Here is a 22,623-nt window from a genome sequence, read left to right on the forward strand (position 1 = left end):
TACGCTTAGACTTGGTAGTGACGAATTGTCCACATGAATGACAGAACACTGAGCCAATAGCGGCACAAACGCTCTATTTTCTGCTGGCTTGCCCCACCTCCACAGAAGACAATGAGCTAGGCTGAAAGACCTGCATTTTGGAGCTGCCTTACTCAAGAAAACAAGAAAGAGACCATTTTTGAATGCGGCTTTATTAATAACTCAATTATACATTTTTACATTGTTTGCAAACAGATCATTTTTTTCACACTTTATCCCTCTGATGTCAGTGAAGCAGAGTCTCTGCCCAACTGCCCGAAATGGTCTGAAACACCTAAGTCTTTAAAGAGTCCCCTCCCCCCCAAAAAATACAAATAATAATAATACAAATCATAACAATAATAATGTGACACTGACTAATTGAGGAGAAATGTGTTTACTGTGATATGTGGTTGTCTCACCTGGCTTTCTTAAGATGAATGTACTTAATATGCTGGTGACGTCACAGGGTCAGAGAGAACTCCTGACTGTAGTCATACAAAAACACTCCAGGCACTCAGCCCATAAGAACCATTCATACTGTCAGATCTAATATGAAGAACTGAATACAACCATAAGAACCATTCATACTGTCAGATCTAATATGAAGAACTGAATACAACCATAAGAACCATTCATACTGTCAGATCTAATATGAAGAACTGAATACAACCATAAGAACCATTCATACTGTCAGATCTAATATGAAGAACTGAATACAACCATAAGAACCATTCATACTGTCAGATCTAATATGAAGAACTGAATACAACCATAAGAACCATTCATACTGTCAGATCTAATATGAAGAACTGAATACTAAAGAGAAGAAGAGGTTGACCAGTACATATTCATGTAACTTTATTTTTCATTGGCAGATCAATAAAGTTTGCTTCAATTATCCAAACACATTCATGATCAGTAACTAAAATAACTCATCTAGTTTTAAAGACAATTAATAAACACACGTATTCATTTCATAAACTGTGTATCATTAAAAAAAGTTGTAAAATAATCCCCCTAAACTAATGGTGAAAAGTGATCATCTCTATCTGATACATGTTAGGGGCGGAAGGTAGCCTAGTGGTTAGAGCATTGGGCCAGTAACCAAAAGGTTACTAGATCGAATCCCCGAGCTGACAAGGTAAAAATCTGTTGTTCTGCCTCTGAACAAGGCAGTTAACCCACTGTTCCTAAGCCATCATTGTAAATAAGAATTTATTCTTAACTGACTTGCCTAGTTAAATAAAGGTTCAACACATTTTTTTTAATTATTTGCAAAATACTGCAGAGGGACAACCTGGTCTCAGAGCAAAACGTATTATATGTTACAAAAACATCCATTCCACTCCATTTAGCATGTTAGGTTACATTAAATTGGACTACCAATATAAAAACTGAACTAAAATATACACTAAACATGTAAAGTGTTGGTTTCATGAGCTGAAATAAAACATTCCAGCAATGTTCCATGTGCAGAAAAGGCTTATTTCTCTCAAATGTTGTGCACAACTTTGTTACTATCCCTGTAAGTGAGCATTTCAGCCTTTGTCAAGATAATCCATCCACCTGACAGGTGTGGCATATCAAGATGCTGATAAAACAGCATTATCATTACACAACTGCACCTTGTGCTGGGGGACAATAAAAGGCCACACAACACAATGTCAGATATCTCAAGTTCAGGGAATGTGCAATTGTCATGATGACTGCAGGAGAGATTTCAATATTTATATCTCTACCATAAGTCACCTCTAACGTCCTGTTAGAGAATTTGTCAGTACATCCATCCGGCCTCACAACTGCAGATCACATGTAACCACGGCTGCCCAGGACATCTTCACCTGCAGGATTGTCTGGGAGGGGGGTGAGCAGTATTTCTGTCTGTAATCAAGACGTTTTGTGGGGAAAAACTCATGCTGATTGGCTGGGCCTGGCTCCCAAGTGGGCCGATGCCCTCCCAAGTCCCACCCATGGCTGAGCCCCTGCCCTGTCATGTGATATATATAGATTAAGGCATTGTTTATTTAAAATTACTGATTATCTTATACGAACTATAAATCTTTGAAATTGTTGCGTTTAGATTGTTGTTCAGTATAATACGACTTGTAGGAAGTATCGTATGTTAAGAATTACAATTCTTACGTTATTTTACGCATTGCTATTCATACAATATGTTACGAACTTGTAATATGTATGATATGTTACGAATTCCAATTTGTTGTTGGAATGTTAGCTAGGTTAGGGGTGAGGGGTTAAATGGTTTTAGGGGAAAGGTAAGCTACCATACTAAGTAGTTGCATGCTAAGCTAACATGCTAAGTAATAGCTAAAAAGTAGTAAGTAGTTGCAAAGTTGCTAATTAGCTAAAATACTACAGTTAACCTTGATGAGATTCTAAACACAGCAGCCTTTGGCTAGAAGTTTGAGTTACACGCCCACCCTTCCACAGAGCAGGAGTAAGGCTTCTCTCCTGTGTGTATACGTTCATGTGATCTTAAGTTGGAAAGTTGCGAGAAACTAGTTCCACAGTCAGAGCAGACGTAAGGCTTCTCTCCTGTGTGTGTTCTCTGGTGAACTTTTAGATCAGTTGACGTTGTGAAGCATTTTCCACAGTCAGAGCAGGAGTAAGGCTTCTCTCCTGTGTGTATACGTTGGTGTGTTTTTAAGGTGCCCAGAAGAGAGAAACTCGCCCCACAGTCAGAGCAGATGTAAGGCTTTTCACCTGTATGTATACGTTCATGTGCTTTTAAGTGGGAAAGTTGAGAAAAACTAGTTCCACAGTCAGAGCAGACGTAAGGCTTCTCTCCTGTGTGTGTTCTCTGGTGAACCTTTAGCATATTTGATGTTTTAAAACATTTCCCACAGTAAGAGCAGGAGTATGGCTTCTCCCCTGTATGTATACGTTCATGTGCTTTTAAGTGGGACAGTTGAGAGAAACTAGTTCCACAGTCAGGGCAGAAGAAAGGCTTCACTCCTGTGTGTGTTCTCTGATGAACCTTTAGCATATTTGATGTTTTAAAACATTTCCCACAGTCAGAGCAGGAGTATGGCTTCTCTCCTGTGTGTGTTCTCTGATGAACTTTTAGCTCATTTGATGTTTTAAAACATTTTCCACAGTCAGAGCAGGAGTATGGCTTCTCTCCTGTGTGTATTTGTAGGTGTATTTTTAGCTGTGATAGAAATGGGAAAATCTCTTCACAATGTGGGCAGTGATGAGACCTCTTGGCTCTCTGATCTTCCTGCTCTTGCTCTATGGATGTGGAGAATGTCTCAACATGGTCTCCTGTGTGAACAACATCAGAAGAACCAGTCAGTTGGTGTGATATACATGTCAATCAAATGTATTTTATGAAGCCCTTTTTACATCAGTAGTTGTCAAAGTGCTTAACAGAAACCCAACCTAAAATACCCAAAGAGCAAGCAATGCAGATGTAGATGCACAGTGGCCACAAACATCTCTCTAGAAAGCAGGAACCTAGGAAGAAACCTAGAGAGGAACCAGGCTCAGAGTGGTGACCAGTCCTCTTCTGGCCATACCGGGTGACAGGTAGCCTAGTGGTTAGAGCAAATCCCTGAGCTGACAAGGTAAAAATCTGTTGTTCTTCCCCTGAATAAGGCAGTTAACCCACTGTTCCTAGGCCGTCATTGAAAATAAGAATTTGTTCCTAACTGACCTGCCTAGTTAACCTGTTTGGGCGCATGTCCAAACGCTAGCGGGACACCTACGACAACATCGGGTGAAATTGCAGAATACAAAAATCGGAATATTAAACATTCATGAAAATAGAAGTGTCTTACATCATTTAAAAGCTTCTTGTTAATCCAACTGCGTTGTCAGATTTGAAAAAGGCTTTACGGAGAAAGCATACCACGCGATTATCTGAGGACAGCTCCCCACGTCAAAATACTTTTTCAACCAGCACAGGCGTCACAAAATCAGACAGCAATTAAATAAATCACTTACCTTTGAAGATCTTCCTCTGATTGCAATCCCAAGGGTCCCAGCTACACAATGAATGGTTGTTTTGTTCGATAATATCCTTCATTATATCCCAAAACTATCAGTTTAGATGGCGCGCTTGATTCAGTAGGTCACTTGTTCAACATGCACACAAACTAATCCTAAAGGTTACCGGTAAAGATCGTCCAAAAAAGTCAAACGTTGTTTCTAATTAATCTTCAGGTATTCTAATATGTAAATAAACAATAATATTTAAGACAGAGAATAGTGTGTTCAATAGCAAAGATAAATAACGAAGAGCGCACTCTCGTTGATGCGTGCAACATGACTACTTTTCTAATGGGGGACGTCTTGGAAAAACTACAAATACTCATTTTTCAAAAAACAAGCATGAAACCCTTTCTAAAGACTGTTGACATCTAGTGGAAGCCAAAGGAACTGCAATCTGGGTCCTATCAATTTGAATATCCCATAGGCAAGCATTGAAAAAATCTGTGACCTCAAGAAATAAAAATTCCGGATGGATTTTACTCAAGGTTTTCGCCTGTCATATCAGTTCTGTTATACCCACAGACATTATTTTTACAGTTTTAGAAACTTCAGAGTGTTTTCTATCCAATGCTATCAAGTATATGCATATCCTAGCTTCTGGGCAGTTTACTTTGGGCACGTCAATCATCGGAAATTCCGGACAACAACCAGTATGCTAAGAAAGTTAAATAAAGTTATATTTTTTAAATACACTACCATTAGTGGTGAAATAAATGAATACATTCTAAAGTTACAAATGTCCATGTTTTTGAAAGAATAGCAAATTTTTTGTCCAATCAAATAATGTCAAAGTGATCAGAAATACAGTGTAGACATTGTTAATGTTGTAAATGACTATTGTAGCTGGAAACGGCTGAAGATCTCGTACAACGCTGTGTACTACTCTCTTCACAGAACAATGCAAACAGTCTCTAACCAGAATAGTGTCTAGAAGGCCAGCATCCCGGAGTCGCCTCTTCACTGTTGACATTGAGATTGGTGTTTTGCGGGTACTATTTAATGAAGCTGCCAGTTGAGGACTTGTGAGACGTCTGTTTCTCAAACTAGACACTCTAAAATACTTGTCCTCTTGCCCAGTTGTGCACAGGGGTCTCCCACTCCTCTTTCTATTCTGGTTAGAGCCAGTTTGCACTGTTCTGTGAAGGGAGTAGTACACAGAACTGCACGAGATCTTCAGTTTCTTGGAAATTTCTCACATGGAATAGCCTTCATTTCTCAGAACAAGAATAGACTGACGACTTTCAGAAGAAAGGTCTTTGTTTCTGGCCATTTTGAGCCTGTAATCGAACCGACAAATGACCCAGATACTCAACTAGTCTAAAAAAGGAATGTTATTATTGCTTCTTTAATCCGCACCACAGTTTTCAGCTGTGCTAACATAGTTGCAAAAGGGTTTTGTAATGATCAATTAGCCTTTTAAAATGATAAACTTGGATTAGCTAACACAACATGCCATTGGAACACAGGAGTGATAGTTGCTGATAATGGGCCTCTGTACACCTATGTAGATACTCCATTTTTTTAAATCATCCGTTTCCAGCTACAAGTCATTTACAACATTAACAATGTCTCCACTGTATTAATGGTCAATTTGATGTTATTTTAATGGACAAAAAAAACAAGGACATTTCTAAATGACCCTAAATGTTTCAACGGTAGTGTATGTATTCATTTCAGTAGACTGTATGGGAATGGGAATAAAAACTATTCTAAAACTGGGTAGGAGTCAAAAACTAATAAGAGGCAAAAGTCGTGAAAATGATGAGCGATATCATCCTCCACTCAACATCACAAGGGTGATAGTAGAATTTGTGTGTTTAAAGTAATGACTAAGATATTTCACCCTGAGGCCTCTGTGTTCTTGGGGACCTTTAATGCAGCAGAAATGTTTTGGTACCGGTCCCCAGATCTGTGCCGACACAATCCTGTCACGGAGCTCTACAGACAAATCCTTCCACCTCATGACTTGGTTTTTACTCTGACATGCACTGTCAACTGTGGGACCTTACATAGACAGGTGTGTGCCTGTCCAAATCATGTCCAATCAATTGAATTTACCACAGGTGGACTCCAATCAAGTTGTAGAAACATCTCAAGGACAATCTCATAGCAAAGGGTCTGAAAACTTAACATAAATAAGCAATTGAATTTATTTTTAGATTTGCAAGAATTTCTGAAAACCTGTTTTGGCTTTGTCATTATGGGGTATTGTGATGTCATTATGGGGTATTGTGATGTCATTATGGGATATTGTGTGTAGATTGACGAGGAAAAACATGTAATTAATTTTAGAAGAAGGCTGTAACGTACCAAAATGGGAGAAATGGGAAGGGGTCTGACAGTGCCCTCGGAAAGTATTCAGACCCCTTGACTTTTTCCACATTGTTATGTTACAGCCTAATTCTATAATTAAATAAAAATATATCCTCAGCAATCTACACACAATACCCCATAATGACAAAGCTAAAACAGGTTTAGAGATTTTTGCAAATTTATTTAAAAAAAAACAAAAAAAACAGAAGAACAAGACAGACTCAAAATTGAGTTCAGATGCTTCCTGTTTCCATTGATCATCCTTGAGATGTTTCTACAACTTTATGTATGAAACATATGAAGTATACACTACTGTTCAAAAGTTTGGGGTCACTTAGAAATGTCCTTGTTTTGAAAGAAAAGCACATTGATTGTTCATTAAAATAACATCAAATTGATCAGAAATACAGTGTCGACATTGTTATTGTTGTAAATGACTATTGTAGCTGGAAACGGCAGATATTTTATGGAATATCTACAAAGGTGTACAGAGGCCCATTATCAGCAACCATCACTCCTGTGATCCAATGGCATGTTGTGTTAGCTAATCCAAGTTTATCATTAGAAGCTCTTTGAGAAAGTGGTCTGGCAGAGAGCCTCGGTCTCATGACACTTGCTCCCAACAGAGTTAGCTCTCGTTACAATGCTTTTCTTCAGACAATGAAATTCTCCGGTTGGAAACTTATTGAGGATTTATGTTAAAAACATCCTAAAGATTGATTGCATTCATCATTTGACTTGTTTCTACAGACTGTAACGGAAAAATGGCTGTGTTTTTTTGACTTGGCTATGACCTAACATGTTGTGCTTTCGCTGTAAATCACTTTTTAAATCGGACACCATGAGTAGATTAAGTGACCCCAAACTTTTGAATTGAGCTCAGGTGCATCCTGTTTCCATTGATCATCATTGAGATGTTTCGACAACTTGATATATAAAAATATTAAATATATATGTATCAGATATAAATCATCAGGATGTGGTAGTCTACTGGTTATGTTCAACACTTCTCCAATCGTTGCCTAGTTAAATAAAGGTTAATAATAAGAGTTAGGCTCTCCATGAGCATTAGCTGCTACTTCTCTCAATCCCGTTTTAAAAAGTCTCCCTGTGTGACATTCCTTGAGACCAACCAGAAATGTTTCCTTGGCCAAATATTCCCAGATTGTCATAAAAACAACATGTTCTCTCATTTCTGCATCACCAAATGTTGAACGAGACAAAAGAGTAGGCTAGGTGAGCATCAATCGCTAGTTTGGTGCAGCAGACTGCAGGGGTGTAGTGCTGCAAGAGTGATGAGCCGCCACAATGGTGTTTGTTTAGTAGTTAGATCAATGTCTTGGACGATCACCTAATGATTAATGAGCAGTCCACATCACCAAATATTATAGCATAACATTACTGTTACAACAAAAACAACACCTATTTTCTTAGGAGATTTTAGGATGGTTTGCTGAATCGTCCCAAACTCAACAGCACGCGCCATTAGGCAGAATGTGCTTTGATTAAAACAAAATACAGAAAGTAGAAAATAATTGAACACCATCTGCTCTAATTTGCTCACCAAACAGTAATCCAAGAAGATTTAAATGCATATTCCCATGGAATTGATTGAGATCAAACGATTGGCATGCAGACGCAGCTTGATCATTTCACTGGTAAAACGTGAAGAATTATAATTCAATATTGACAGTCATGATGCCTTGGCCTATTTTGAAATGAGGTATGCCTAACTTAGTGATTGAGGGTGTTAAACATTTTCAACGTTCTTGAGACAATGTGTGGGCAAAGACAGGAGTTACAAGTTTAAATTGTTTTTGCTTCACTGTGAAGTCTTGAGTTGTTCAGGGATGTGTGATGTCAGAATTACAGAATTCAACCTAGCAATAGACTGGTCATAACTTATGGAGGTCTAATTTATGAAGTTAACTTATAGAACCTGCTCTTACCATGACTAACAGATGTACCAATCTCCTCCTCCTCTTCTTCATCTTTAATGATGACATTCAGCTTCAGTGTTTGACTGCAGTCTTCCAGCTTCACTGATGTCATCTCTGGATCCTGCAGAGCAAACTGGGCTCCACTGTCACAATCAGGACCCAGTGACTGTAGGTTTGGACTCAGTGTGGAAGGAGAGTGAAAGGATTGGTTTGTCCTCACTGTTGATGTTACCGGCCTCAGACTTAATCTGAGTCGGTCTGTAGTAATAAAGAGAAATGGACACAAAAGTTATTTTCTTGACAGTTCTGGCACTTTATTCTGTAAAAATATTTTCTTGTTTATCTTGTTCAATTATCTAATTTCAGTCGATCAGGTAGATAATCCCTGACAATACATTCATTCACATTAGACACAAAGTACACATTTTAAATTGCACAACATAAGTGCACTTAATCTATAGTAGATTTCCTAAATTCACATAAATGCATAAATGACTCAACAACCATTTAGTACAAGATCACAGTATGTTTCAGGCAGCACTATGTACTATTTTATGAATAACCTTGTCTTCACTGTATTATTTCACTCACAGAAAACAAATTGTATTTCCCATTCACACCATATTAAGAATTATCAGGAGTCGTACAGTGGCAAGTCAAATTCAAGGACTTTCAAGCACTAATATTTATTTACTTGAAGCCCCATGTGAAAACCCTGAATTATAGATAAATATAGAAACAACTGAATGTGTCTGAATATTAGTAAAGAACTGATAATCATTACATTCAGCTTCAGAACTGTAGAGCAACTGAAATGTTCTCTCTCTGATGAGGCACTACCTGCACTGAAGTCCGTTGATGCAGACCTCCTATGGTATCATGGAGGTCCACAAACAAACCTTTAAGGTCCATGTCTGTCTAATTCAGTACTAAGAAAATAAAACAAGAAATCCCTATTAACTTCTACCACACCCTCCCCTTCCCCAAAAACTCTCCCACACCCCCCAATAAACTATATCAATAGATCCCTTTCTGTGTTTGCAAACATTGGGGTTTTTATCATGCTGAGACAATCCACCCCCAGGTTATCCATCTTATCAAAAACCATACCGACAGTAACATCTGTTACCCCCAACAACTCTGCTGCAGTTTACAAGATAACTTTAAACCTGGTATTTCTGCTTTACACAATCCAAGTTGCTGATAACCTTACCAATGAATGCTATGAAGTACATTTTATTCAATATTAAAGTATCCTTTGTCATAGTGCATTTATGGGCACAAGATGAACAGGCCTCGAAACCATGTCAGGACTAGTAGAAAGACCAGTTCTGACAGTAGGTCCTCTTACTACGGGACCAGCTCCATCAGTCTGACAGTAGGTCCTCTTACTACGGGACCAGCCATGGAAGCTCCATCAGTCTGCACTGTAGTTCCACCAGTCTGTCTTACAGCCTCTGCATATGATACATCAAGACAGATTCTATATCTCTGAGCATCTCTCTGCACCTGGCATCCACCAAATGCTGCTCTTTGTCCTCCACACAATTGCAACACTTAACTGTCACATTGCTCCAACATTCAGCATAATCAAGTTCCCCACCACACTTGGCACATATTTTCACTCAACAGCTACATGTCCCATTCTTTGGCATTTAAAAACACTGTGATGATTCACCGTTGCTGATCCAGTTTCAACTGTTCTGCTACGGAACCCTGACCTGTTCACCAGACGTGCTACCTGTCCCAGACCTGCTGTTTCCAACTCTCTAGAGACAGCAGGAGCAGAAGAGAAACTCTCACTGATCGGCAATGAAAAGCCAACTGACATTTACTCCTGAGGTGCTGACCTGTCGCACCCTCGACATCCACTGTGATTATTATTATTTTACCCTCTTGGTCATCTATGAACATTGGAACATCTTGGCCATGTTCTGTTATAATCTCCATCCAGCACAGCCAGAAGAGGACTGTCCACCCCTCAAAGCCTGGATCCTCTCTAGGTTTCTTCCTTGGTTCTGGCCTTTCTAGGGAGTTTTTCCTAGCCACTGTGCTTCAACACCTGCATTGCTTGCTGTTTGGGGTTTTAGGCTGCATTTCTGTACATCACTTTGTGACTTCTTTAACCCTCTTTCCTACTGATCAACCTTTAGGCTTCAACCACTCTGTCCCCCTTCACATGTTCTTTAACAATATCATCCATGGACATAGATATTGGGACCTCAGAGATTATTACTCCCTTCAATGTAGCATAAACTCCAGGGTCATGGCTTCTGAGCTTCGTCCCATTATGATTTCCCATTTGAAGAATCTTCCCTTGCTGAACCTGACTAGTACAAGATATTAACAATCTACCACTTTCAATGTTTTATTTCACCTTTATTTAACCAGGTAGGCTAGTTCAGAACAAGTTCTCATTTACACAGATGCGGCCCAGTTTAACTTCACCTCTTTTTATGGCCTTGGTTAATCAGGGTGTAAATGAGGCCCTGTGGTCTCCTCAAACACCATCCCAACTTTCCACATTATTACTCTAGCTCCCTACCTTGGGCCTCTAGTTACTATACTACATGCGCCCCTGCTTCCAGTATCATTATCTCGGTTCTTCCTATGTCTTCCCACTACAGACCATTCACATACTAGGCCCTCATCCTCCCGCTCCATATCATCACAACTGTCCCCCACATTGATCGCATTCCAACACAGCTGTTGCTTCTCAAACTCTCCATTTCCATTGTTTCATTGGTGCAAAACTCATTCCATTGAGGGCCAATTCTCACCAGGTGTTCCTTTTTTCCTTTCAATTAAAACCTAGACAATCAGATGAGGGGAGTTCCTTTCTAATTAGTGACCTTAATTCATTAATCAAGTACAAGGGTGGAGCGAAAACCCGCAGACACTTGGTCCTCCGTGGAATGGGTTTGATACGTGCACCGATTCATCCTCATTAATCGACGCCATTCCATGCAGTTGGCCTGTCTCTCCAAATGGTGAAGGATAACTTCAGTTAGCTTCCCTCTATTTTGACACTTCATCACGCAGCCTCATGTCGCCATTTCACCACGAGCAAACTCCTAGAAAGACGACCGAAACCGTTGAAGCCGCCATTTGACTTGCCTCGTCCGAATCATCCTGATCTCGCGAGCTTACATTGACGAAACAGTGTATGTAAACTCGCGAGAACAGGATGGTTTGGACAAGGCTATTTACCAGCTCATAAACATTTTACACAAAACCAAGAACATGTAAAAACGACCTCAAATAAGTGGAATCTTAATGAAATGACTTTGACGAAAATATGTACATACACTCAGATAAACCCAAAGTCTAGTTATGTGACTTGTAAAATCGTTTTTAAATCATGTTCTTCACTAACTCGGTTAGACTCCAAAATAACACATACAATTAAAACCATTACCAGGCGTGAAACGGATTTGTTACCTAGCATGTTATATATTCTCTCGACATTAGAAAGTTTAAACATGCTATTACATACCTACAATGATACAAACGGAACGGAAAAATGGCTGTGTTTTTTTGACTTGGCTATGACCTAACATGTTGTGCTTTCACTGTAAATGACTTTTTAAATCGGACACCATGGGTAGATTAAGTGACCCCAAACTTTTGAATTGAGCTCAGGTGCATCCTGTTTCCATTGATCATCATTGAGATGTTTCGACAACTTGATATATAAAAATATTAAATATATATGTATCAGATATAAATCATCAGGATGTGACAGTCCACTGGTTATGTTCAACACTTCTCCAATCGTTGCCTAGTTAAATAAAGGTTAATAATAATAGTTAGGCTCTCCATGAGCATTAGCTGCTACTTCTCTCAATCCCGTTTTAAAAAGTCTCCCTGTGTGACATTCCTTGAGACCAACCAGAAATGTTTCCTTGGCCAAATATTCCCAGATTGTCATAAAAACAACATGTTCTCTCATTTCTGCATCACCAAATGTTGAACGAGACAAAAGAGTAGGCTAGGTGAGCATCAATCGCTAGTTTGGTGCAGCAGACTGCAGGGGTGTAGCGCTTGCAAGAGCGATGAGCTGCCACAATGGTGTTTGTTTAGTAAAGTCAGATCAATGTCTTGGACGATCACCTAATGATTAATTAGTAGTCCACATCACCAAATATTATAGCACAACATTACTGTTACAACAAAAAACTAATTTCTTACGAGATTTTAGGATGGTTTGCTGAATCGTCCCAAACTCAACAGCGCGCCATTAGGCAGAATGTGCTTTGATTAAAACAAAATACAGGAAGTCAAAATAATTTAACACCATCTGCTCTAATTTGCTCACCAAACAGTAATTCAAGAAGATTTAAATGCATATTCCCATGAAACTGATTGAGATAAAAACGATTGGCATGCAGACGCAGCTTGGTCATTTCACTGGTAAAACGTGAAGAATTATAATTCAATATTGACAGTCATGATGCCTTGGCCTATTTTGAAATTAGGTATGCCTAACTTGGTGATTGAGGGTATTAAACATTTTCAACGTTCTTGAGACAATGTGTGGGCAAAGACAGGAGTTACAAGTTTAAATTGTTTTTGCTTCACTGTGAAGTCTTGAGTTGTTCAGGGATGCGTGATGTCAGAATTACAGAATTCAACCTAGCAATAGACTGGTCATAACTTATGGAGGTCTAATTTATGAAGTTAACTTATAGAACCAGCTCTTACCATGACTAACAGATGTACCAATCTCCTCCTCCTCTTCTTCATCTTTAATGATGACATTCAGCTTCAGTGTTTGACTGCAGTCTTCCAGCTTCACTGATGTCATCTCTGGATCCTGCAGAGCAAACTGGGCTCCACTGTCACAATCAGGACCCAGTGACTGTAGGTTTGGACTCAGTGTGGAAGGAGAGTGACAGGATTGGTTTGTCCTCACTGTTGATGTTACCGGCCTCAGACTTAATCTGAGTCTGTCTGTAGTAATAAAGACAAACGGACACAAAAGTTATTTTCTTGACAGTTCTGGCACTTTATTCTATAAAAATATTTTCTTGTTTATCTTGTTCAATTATCTAATTTCAGTAGATCAGGTAGATAATCCCTGACAAAACATTCATTCACATTAGACACAAAGTACACATTTTAAATTGCACAACATAAGTGCACTTAATCTATAGTAGATTTTCTAAATTCACATAAATGCATAAATGACTCAACAACCATTTAGTACAAGGTTGCAGTATATTTCAGGCAGCACTATGTACTATTTTATGAATAACCTTGTCTTCACTGTATTATTTCACTCACAAAAACCAAATGTATTTCCCATTCACACCATATTAAGAATTATCAGGGGTCGTACAGTGGCAAGTCAAATTCAAAGACTTTCAAGCACTAATATTTATTTACTTGAAGCCCCATGTGAAAACCCTGAATTATAGATAAATATAGAAACAACTGAATGTGTCTGAATAATAGTACATATGTAAAGAACTGATAATCATTACATTCAGCTTCAGAACTGTAGAGCAACTGAAATGTTTTCTCTCTGATGAGGCACTACCTGCACTGAAGTCCGTTGATGCAGACCTCCTATGGTATCATGGAGGTCCACAAACAAACCTTTAAGGTCCATGTCTGTCTAATTCAGTACTAAGAAAATAAAACAAGAAATCCCTACTAACTTCTACCACACCCTCCCCTTCCCCAAAAACCCTTCCACACCCCCCAATAAACTATATCAATAGATCGCTTTCTGTGTTTGCAAACATTGGGGTTTTTATCATGCTGAGACAATCCACCCCCAGGTTATCCAGTTTATCAAAAACCATACCGACAGTAACATCTGTTACCCCCAACAACTCTGCTGCAGTTTACAAGATAACTTTAAACCTGGTATTTCTGCTTTACACAATCCAAGTTGCTGATAACCTCACCAATGAATGCTATGAAGTACATTTTATTCAATATTAAAGTATCCTTTGTCACAGCATATTTATGGGCACAAGATGAACAGGCCTCGAAACCATGTCAGGACTAGTAGAAAGACCAGTTTTGACAGTAGGTCCTCTTACTACGGGACCAGCCATGGAAGCTCCATCAGTCTGACAGTAGGTCCTCTTACTACGGGACCAGCCATGGAAGCTCCATCAGTCTGACAGTAGGTCCTCTTACTACAGGACCAGCCATGGAAGCTCCATCAGTCTGACAGTAGGTCCTCTTACCACGGGACCAGCCATGGAAGCTCTATCAGTCTGACAGTGGGTCCTCTTACTACGGGACCAGCCATGGAAGCTCCATCAGTCTGCACTGTAGTTCCACCAGTCTGTCTTACAGCCTCTGCATATGATACATCAAGACAGATTCTATATCTCTGAGCATCTCTCTGCACCTGGCATCCACCAAATGCTGCTCTTTGTCCTCCACACAATTGCAACACTTAACTGTCACATTGCTCCAACATTCAGCGTAATCAAGTTCCCCACCACACTTGGCACATCTTTTCACTCAACAGCTACATGTCCAATTCTTTGGCATTTAAATATACTGTGATGATTCACCGTTGCTGATCCAGTTTCAACTGTTCTGCCTGCTGTCATGGAACCCTGACCTGTTCACCAGATGTGCTACCTGTCCCAGACCTGCTGTTTCCAACTCTCTAGAGACAGCAGGAGCAGAAGAGAAACTCTCAATGATCGGCAATGAAAAGCCAACTGACATTTACTCCTGAGGTGCTGACCTGTTGCACCCTCGACAACCACCATTATTATTTGACCCTGCTGGTAATCTATGAATATCTCCACCCCTCAAAGCCTGGATCCTCTCTAGGTTTCTTCCTTGGTTCTGGCCTTTCTAGGGAGTTTTTCCTAGCCACTGTGCTTCAACACCTGCATTGCTTCCTGTTTGGGGTTTTAGGCTGCGTTTCTGTACAGCACTTTGTGACTTCTTTAACCCTATTTCCTACTGATCAACCTTTAGGCTTCAACCACTGTCTCCCATCACATGGTCTTTAACAATATCATCCATGGACATAGATATTGGGACCGCAGAGATTTTTACTCCCTTCAATTTAGCATAAACTCCAGGGTCATGGCTTCTGAGCTTCGTCCCATTATGATTTCCCATTTGAAGAATCTTCCCTTGCTGAACCTGACCAGCACAAGATATTAACAATCTACCATTTTCAATATTTTATTTCACCTTTATTTAACCAGGTAGGCTAGTTCAGAACAAGTTCTCATTTACACAGCTGCATCCCAGTTTAACTTCACCTCTTTTTATGGCCTTGGTTAATCAGGGTGTAAATGAGGCCCTGTGGTCTCCTCAAACACCATCCCAACTTTCCACATTATTACTCTAGCTCCCTACCTTGGGCCTGTAGTTACTATACTACATGCGCCCCTGCTTCCAGTATCATTATCTCGGTTCTTCCTATGTCTTCCCACTACAGACCATTCACATACTAGGCCCTCATCCTCCCGCTCCATATCATCACAACTGTCCCCCACATTGATCGCATTCCAACACAGCTGTTGCTTCTCAAACTCTCCATTTCCATTGTTTCATTGGTGCAAAACTCATTCCATTGAGGGCCAATTCTCACCAGGTGTTCCTTTTTTCCTTTCAATTCAAACCTAGACAATCAGATGAGGGGAGTTCCTTTCTAATTAGTGACCTTAATTCATTAATCAAGTACAAGGGTGGAGCGAAAACCCGCAGACACTTGGTCCTCCGTGGAATGGGTTTGATACGTGCACCGATTCATCCTCATTAATCGACGCCATTCCATGCAGTTGGCCTCTCTCTCCAAATGGTGAAGGATAACTTCAGTTAGCTTCCCTCTATTTTGACACTTCATCACGCAGCCTCATGTCGCCATTTCACCACGAGCAAACTCCTAGAAAGACGACCGAAACCGTTGAAGCCGCCATTTGACTTGCCTCGTCCGAATCATCCTGATCTCGCGAGCTTACATTAACGAAACAGTGTATGTAAACTCGCGAGAACAGGATGGTTCGGACGAGGCTATTTACCAGCTCATAAACATTTTACACAAAACCAAGAACATGTAAAAACGACCTCAAATAAGTGGAATCTTAATGAAATGACTTTGACGAAAATATGTACATACACTCAGATAAACCCAAAGTCTAGTTATGTGACTTGTAAAATCGTTTTTAATCACGTTCTTCACTCACTCGGTTAGACTCCAAAATAACACATACAATTAAAACCATTACCAGGCGTGAAACGGATTTGTTACCTAGCATGTTATATATTCTTTCGACATTAGAAAGTTTAAACATGCTATTACATACCTACAATGATACAAACGGAACGGAAAAATGGCTGTGTTTTTTTTGACTTGGCTATGACCTAACATGTTGTGCTTTCGCTGTAAATCACTTTTTAAATCGGACACCATGGGTAGATTAAGTGACCCCAAACTTTTGAATTGAGCTCAGGTGCATCCTGTTTCCATTGATCATCATTGAGATGTTTCGACAACTTGATATATAAAAATATTAAATATATATGTATCAGATATAAATCATCAGGATGTGACAGTCCACTGGTTATGTTCAACACTTCTCCAATCGTTGCGTAGTAAAATAAAGGTTAATAATAATAGTTAGGCTCTACATGAGCATTAGCTGCTACTTCTCTCAATCCCGTTTTAAAAAGTTTCCCTGTGTGACATTCCTTGAGACCAACCAGAAATGTTTCCTTGGCCAAATATTCCCAGATTTTCATGAAAACAACATGTTCTCTCGTTTCTGCCTCACCAAATGTTGAACGAGACAAAAGAGTAGGCTAGGTGAGCATCAATCACTAGTTCGGTGCAGCAGACTGCAGGTGTGTATTGCTGCAAGAGCGATGAGCCGCCACAATGGTGTTTTTTAGTAAAGTTAGATCAATGTCTTGGACGATCACCTAATGATTAATTAGCAGTCCACATCACCAAAGATTATAGCATAACATTACTGTTACAACAAAAACAACACCTATTTTCTTAGGAGGTTTTAGAATGGTTTGTTGAATCGTCCCAAACTCAACAGCGAGCGATTAAGCATAATGTGCTTTGATTAAAACTAAATACAGGAAGTCTAAATAATTTAACACCATCTACTCTAATTTGCTAACCAAACAGTATTTCAAGAAGATTTAAATGCATATTCCCATGAAATTGATTGAGATCAAACGATTGGCATGCAGACGCAGCTTGGTCATTTCACTGGTAAAACGTGAAGAATTATAATTCAATATTGACAGTGATGATGCCTTGGCCTATTTTGAAATGAGGAATGCCTAACTTGGTGATTGAGGGTATTAAACATTTTCAATGTTTTTGAGACAATGTGTGGGGAAAGGCAGGCGATACAAGTTTTTTTTTTAAATTGCTTCGCTGTGAAGTCTTGAGTTGTTCAGGAATGCGTGATGTTAGAATTACAGAATTAGACCTAGCAATAGACTGGTCCTAACTTATGGAGGTCTAATTTATGAAGATAACTTCTAGATAGAACCAGCTTTTACCATGACTAACAGTTGTCCTAATCTTCTCCTCCTCTTCTTCATCTTTAATGTTGACATTCAGCTCCAGTGTTTGACTGCAGTCTTCCAGCTTCACTGATGTCATCTCTGGATCCTGCAGAGCAAACTGGGCTCCACTGTCACAATCAGGACCCAGTGACTGTAGGTTTGAACTCAGTGTGGAAGGAGAGAGGAAGGCTGGGTTTGTCCTCACTGTTGATGTTAACGGCCTCAGACTTAATCTGAGTCGGTCTGTAGTAATAAAGACAAACGGACACAAAAGTTATTTTCTTGACAGTTCTGGCACTTTATTCTGTAAAAATATTTTCTTGTTTTTCATGTTCAATTATCTCATTTCAGTAGATCGGGTAGATAATCCTTGACAAAACATTCATTCATGTTAGACACAAAGTACACATTTTAAATTGCACAACATAAATACACTTAATCTATAGTAGATTTCCTAAATTCACATAAATGCATAAATGACTCAAAAACCATTTAGTACAAGGTTGCAGTATGTTTCAGGCAGCACTATGTACTATTTTCCTGAATAACCTTGTCTTCACTGTATTATTTCACTCACAAAAACCAATTGTATTTCCCGTTCACACCATATTAAGAATTATCAGGGTTCGTACAGTGGCAAGTCAAATTCAAGGACTTTTCAGCCACTAATATTTATTTACTTGAAGCCCAGTGTGAAAACCCTGAATTATAGATAAATATAGAAACAACTGAATGTGTCTGAATATTAGTACACATGTAAAGAACTGATAATCATTACATTCAGCTTCAGAACTGTAGACCAACTGAAATGTTCTCTCTCTGATGAGGCACTACCTGCACTGAAGTCCGTTGATGCAGACCTCCTATGGTATCATGGAGGTCCACAAACAAACCTTTAAGGTCCATGTCTGTCTAATTCAGTACTAAGAAAATAAAACAAGAAATCCCTATTAACTCCTACCACACCCTCCCCTTCCCCAATAACCCTCCCACACCCCCCAATAAACTATATCAATAGATCCCTTTCTATGTTTGCAAACATTGGGGTTTATATCATGCTGAGACAATCCACCCCCAGATTATCCAGCTTATCAAAAACCATACCGACAGTAACATCTGTTACCCCCAACAACTCTGCTGCAGTTTACAAGATAACTTTAAACCTGGTATTTCTGCTTTACACAATCCAAGTTGTTGATAACCTTACCAATGAAAGCTATGAAGTACATTTTATTCACTATTAAAGCATCCTTTGTCACAGTGCATTTATGGGCGCAATATTTCTGAACAGGCCTCGAAACCATGTCAGGACTAGTAGAAAGACCAGTTCTGACAGTAGGTCCTCTTACTACAGGACCAGCCATGGAAGCTCCATCGGTCTGCACTGTAGTTCCACCAGTCTGTCTTACAGCCTCTGCATATGATACATCAAGACAGATTCTATATCTCTGAGCATCTCTCTGCACCTGGCATCCACCAAATGCTGCTCTTTGTCCTCCACACAATTGCAACACTTAACAGTCACATTGCTCCAACATTCACCGTAATCATGTTCCCCACCACACTTGGCACATCTTTTCACTCAACAGCTACATGTCCCATTCTTTGGCATTTAAAAACACTGTGATGATTCACTGTTGCTGCTCCAGTTTCAACTGTTCTGCTATGGAACCCTGACCTGTTCACCGGACGTGCTACCTGTCCCAGACCTGCTGTTTCCAACTCTCTAGAGACAGCAGGAGCGGTAGAGATACTCTCAATGATCGGCAATGAAAAGCCAACTGACATTTACTCCTGAGGTGCTGACCTGTTGCACCCTCAACAACCACTGTGATTATTATTATTTGACCCTGCTGGTCATTTATGAACATTTGAACATCTTGGCCATGTTCTGTTATAATCTCCACCCAGCACAGCCAGAAGAGGACTGGCCACCCCTCATAGCCTGGTTCCTCTCAAGGATTCTTCCTAGATTCTGGCCTTTCATGGGAGTTTTTCCTAGCCACTGTGCTTCTACACCTGCATTGCTTGCTGTTTGTTGTTTTAGGCTGGGTTTCTGTACAGCACTGATGTGACTTCTTTAACCCTCTTTCCTACTGATCAACCTTTAGGCTTCAACCACTGTCTCCCTTCACATGGTCTTTAACAATATCATCCATGGACATAGATATTGGGACCTCAGAGATTATTACTCCCTTCAATGTAGCATCAGCTCCAGGTTCATGGCTTCTGAGCTTTGTCCCATTATGATTTTCCATTTGAAGAATCTTCCCTTGCTGAACCTGACCAGCACAAGATTAACAATCTACCACTTTCAATTTCACCTTTATTTAACCAGGTAGGCTCGTTCAGAACAAGTTCTCATTTACCCAGTTTAACTACACCTCTTTTTATGGCCTTGGTTAATCAGGGTGTAAACGAGGCCCTGTGGTCACCTCAAACACCATCCCAACTTTCCACTCTAACACATTATTACTCTAGCTCCCTACCGTGGGCCTGTAGTTACTATACTACATGGGCCTCTGCTTCCAGTATCATTATCTATGTTCTTCCTATGTCTTCCCACTACAGAGAACATTCACATACTAGGCCCTCATCCTCCCGCTCCATATCATCACAACTGTCCCCCACATTGATCGCATTCCAGCACAGCTGTTGCTTCTCAAACTCTCAATTTCCATCGTTTCAGGGGTGTCAAACTCATTCTATTGATGGCCAAATCTCATCAGGTTTTCCTTTCAAATAAAACCTAGACAATCAGATGAGGGGAGTTCCTTTCTAAATAGTGACCTTAATTCATTAATCAAGTACAGGTGTGGAGCGAAAACACCCAGACACTTGGTCCTCCATGGAATGAGTTTGATACGTGCTCCGATTCATCCACATTAATCGACGCCATTCCATGCAGTTGGCCTCTCTCTCCAAATGGTGCAGGATAACTCCAGTTAGCCTCCCTCTATTTTGACACTCGATCACACAGCCTCATGTCGCCATTTCACCACGAGCAAACTCCTAGAAAGACGACCGAAACCGTTGAAGCCGCCATTTGACTTGCCTCGTCTGAACCATCCAGGTCTCGCGATCTTACATTAACGAAACAGTGCATGTAAACTCGCGAGAACAGGATGCTTCGGACGAGGCTATTTACCAGCTCATAAACATTTTACCCAAAACCGAGATCATGTAAAAACGAACTTAAATAAATTGAATCTTTATGAAATGACTGACGACAATATGTACATAGACTCAGATAAACCCAAAGTCTAGTTATGTGACTTGTAAAATCGTTTTTAATCACGTTCTTCACTCACTCGGTTAGACTCCAAAATAACACATACAATTAAAACCATTACCAGGCGTGAAACGGATTTGTTACCTAGCATGTTATATATTCTTTGGACATTAGAAAGTTTAAACATGCTATTACATACCTACAATGATACATTTGAAACGGACACAACCACTATCGACACAACAGCACAGTTCTGTCGTTTCGACCTGGAACTTCCTGTTCCCCACCTCGACAATATAACAGCGTCATCTTCTTCTCTGGTATACTGACATTTACACAAATATAACGTGTCTGCCGCCACCTACTGTAAGGTTAGTAAACTGTAGAAGAAAATACATTTCCTTTACGGAAAAGGGGAGGGGGAACAACGACGTCAAAACCAAATACATAAATAGATAAATAACAACATCCCACTCGTTCAGTCACAGTCCTATTCAAATCACATCCCTACACAGTCTCATGGGCCTCGTAGGGAGGAACATCTTCAGTCAGTATTCCCTGCAATCAGTGATGTAAAGTACTTAGGTACAAATATTTTAAGTACTGTGTCAGGAGTTTTTGGGGGTATCAGAGTGAGCTGAGGGTTGTCAGATTGTCAGTTCATATCGCTCTCGGAGCCACACTGGCGGAGGAGGAGGGTTGATTCAAGCGTTCTGACCTCACAACGGCAGTCAAGCATCCAAGATAACTGGTTAGCATTGGCTAGCTTGCTAGCTACTTCCACTACAAATGAGCGAACTCTGACCATTTTACTCGCCTTAGCAGAGCTGGTTAGGCTGTGTTCATGTTATCCAGAGCATTGGTGACTTTAACTGTGCTACACGCAACAATTTAATTACGCTTTTTTTTTTTTTGCCGACGTTTACTGACACCGGCCGTATTCAAGGGGTGTTGAGCGTTCCTTTTTCATCAATTATTCTGCCCTCTGGCACTCAGACCAGAGTGCTCTGAAATTGGAGTATATAGCCAGAGCGAATTTAGAAACGCACGCCATGTCTGTGTTGGAGTGTGCCCCTGACTATCCGTACATTTAAACTACAAGAAAAGCGTGCTGTCTATTTCGCTAAATATAATGAATTTGAAATTATTTATACTTTTACCTTTGATACTTATGTATATGTCAAACCAAATACTTTTAGACTTTTACTCAAGTAGTATTTTACTGGGTGGCTTTCACCTTTTCCTTGACTCAAGTATCTTTACTTTAACTCAAGTATGACAATTGGGTACTTTTTAACCACTGCCTGCAATGCTTCCAATGTTAATTCCTGAACTCCCAAAAACCTTTCAGCCGAACGTACAATTAATATTTACATTCGGTATTCTTCAACTGGTAAACGACATTATGAATCTCAACAGGCTGCGGGGCATCCACTGCCATAGCTTCCTCAGCACCAATCGCTCTTTAAACTGTTTCCGCGCCTCCCAGTAGGAGAACTACTGTAGTTTATTGATGTGGATGTTCCCTGATATAATTGGTCAGTTTCGGTGTTATGAAACTGATGGAGACTATTGGTGAAAAAAAAA

At 39.9% G+C, this 22,623-nt stretch overlaps 2 protein-coding genes across 4 annotated transcripts in view; one reads left to right on the forward strand and one right to left on the reverse strand.

Moving 5' to 3' along the window:
- The window catches only part of LOC110516278 (uncharacterized), a 249,588-nt gene that overhangs the window by 82,730 nt on the left and 144,235 nt on the right, over positions 1-22,623 (forward strand). The gene's annotated exons all lie outside the window — the stretch shown is intronic.
- Positions 851-21,335, reverse strand: LOC110516275 (uncharacterized). Of its 3 annotated transcripts, XM_090207096.1 has the most exons (6): positions 21,236-21,319; positions 20,595-20,816; positions 17,799-18,047; positions 12,990-13,238; positions 8,295-8,543; positions 851-3,303 (listed from the first exon to the last, which is right to left on the reverse strand). In XM_090207096.1, exons 3-6 carry the CDS (start codon positions 17,899-17,901, stop codon positions 2,435-2,437), a joined length of 1,470 nt encoding a protein of 489 aa, XP_090063222.1. In that variant the 5' UTR covers positions 17,902-18,047; positions 20,595-20,816; positions 21,236-21,319; the 3' UTR covers positions 851-2,434. The 3 variants fall into 3 exon arrangements, with proteins under 3 accessions (XP_090063222.1, XP_090063223.1, XP_090063224.1); XM_090207097.1 differs by lacking the exons at positions 17,799-18,047; positions 20,595-20,816 and having other exon boundaries at positions 21,236-21,335; XM_090207098.1 differs by lacking the exons at positions 17,799-18,047; positions 20,595-20,816; positions 21,236-21,319 and adding an exon at positions 15,868-16,251.

The sequence above is a fragment of the Oncorhynchus mykiss genome, chromosome 18, assembly GCF_057628025.1.
Source record: "Oncorhynchus mykiss isolate SJ-2025 chromosome 18, ASM5762802v1, whole genome shotgun sequence".
NCBI lineage: Eukaryota > Metazoa > Chordata > Actinopteri > Salmoniformes > Salmonidae > Oncorhynchus > Oncorhynchus mykiss.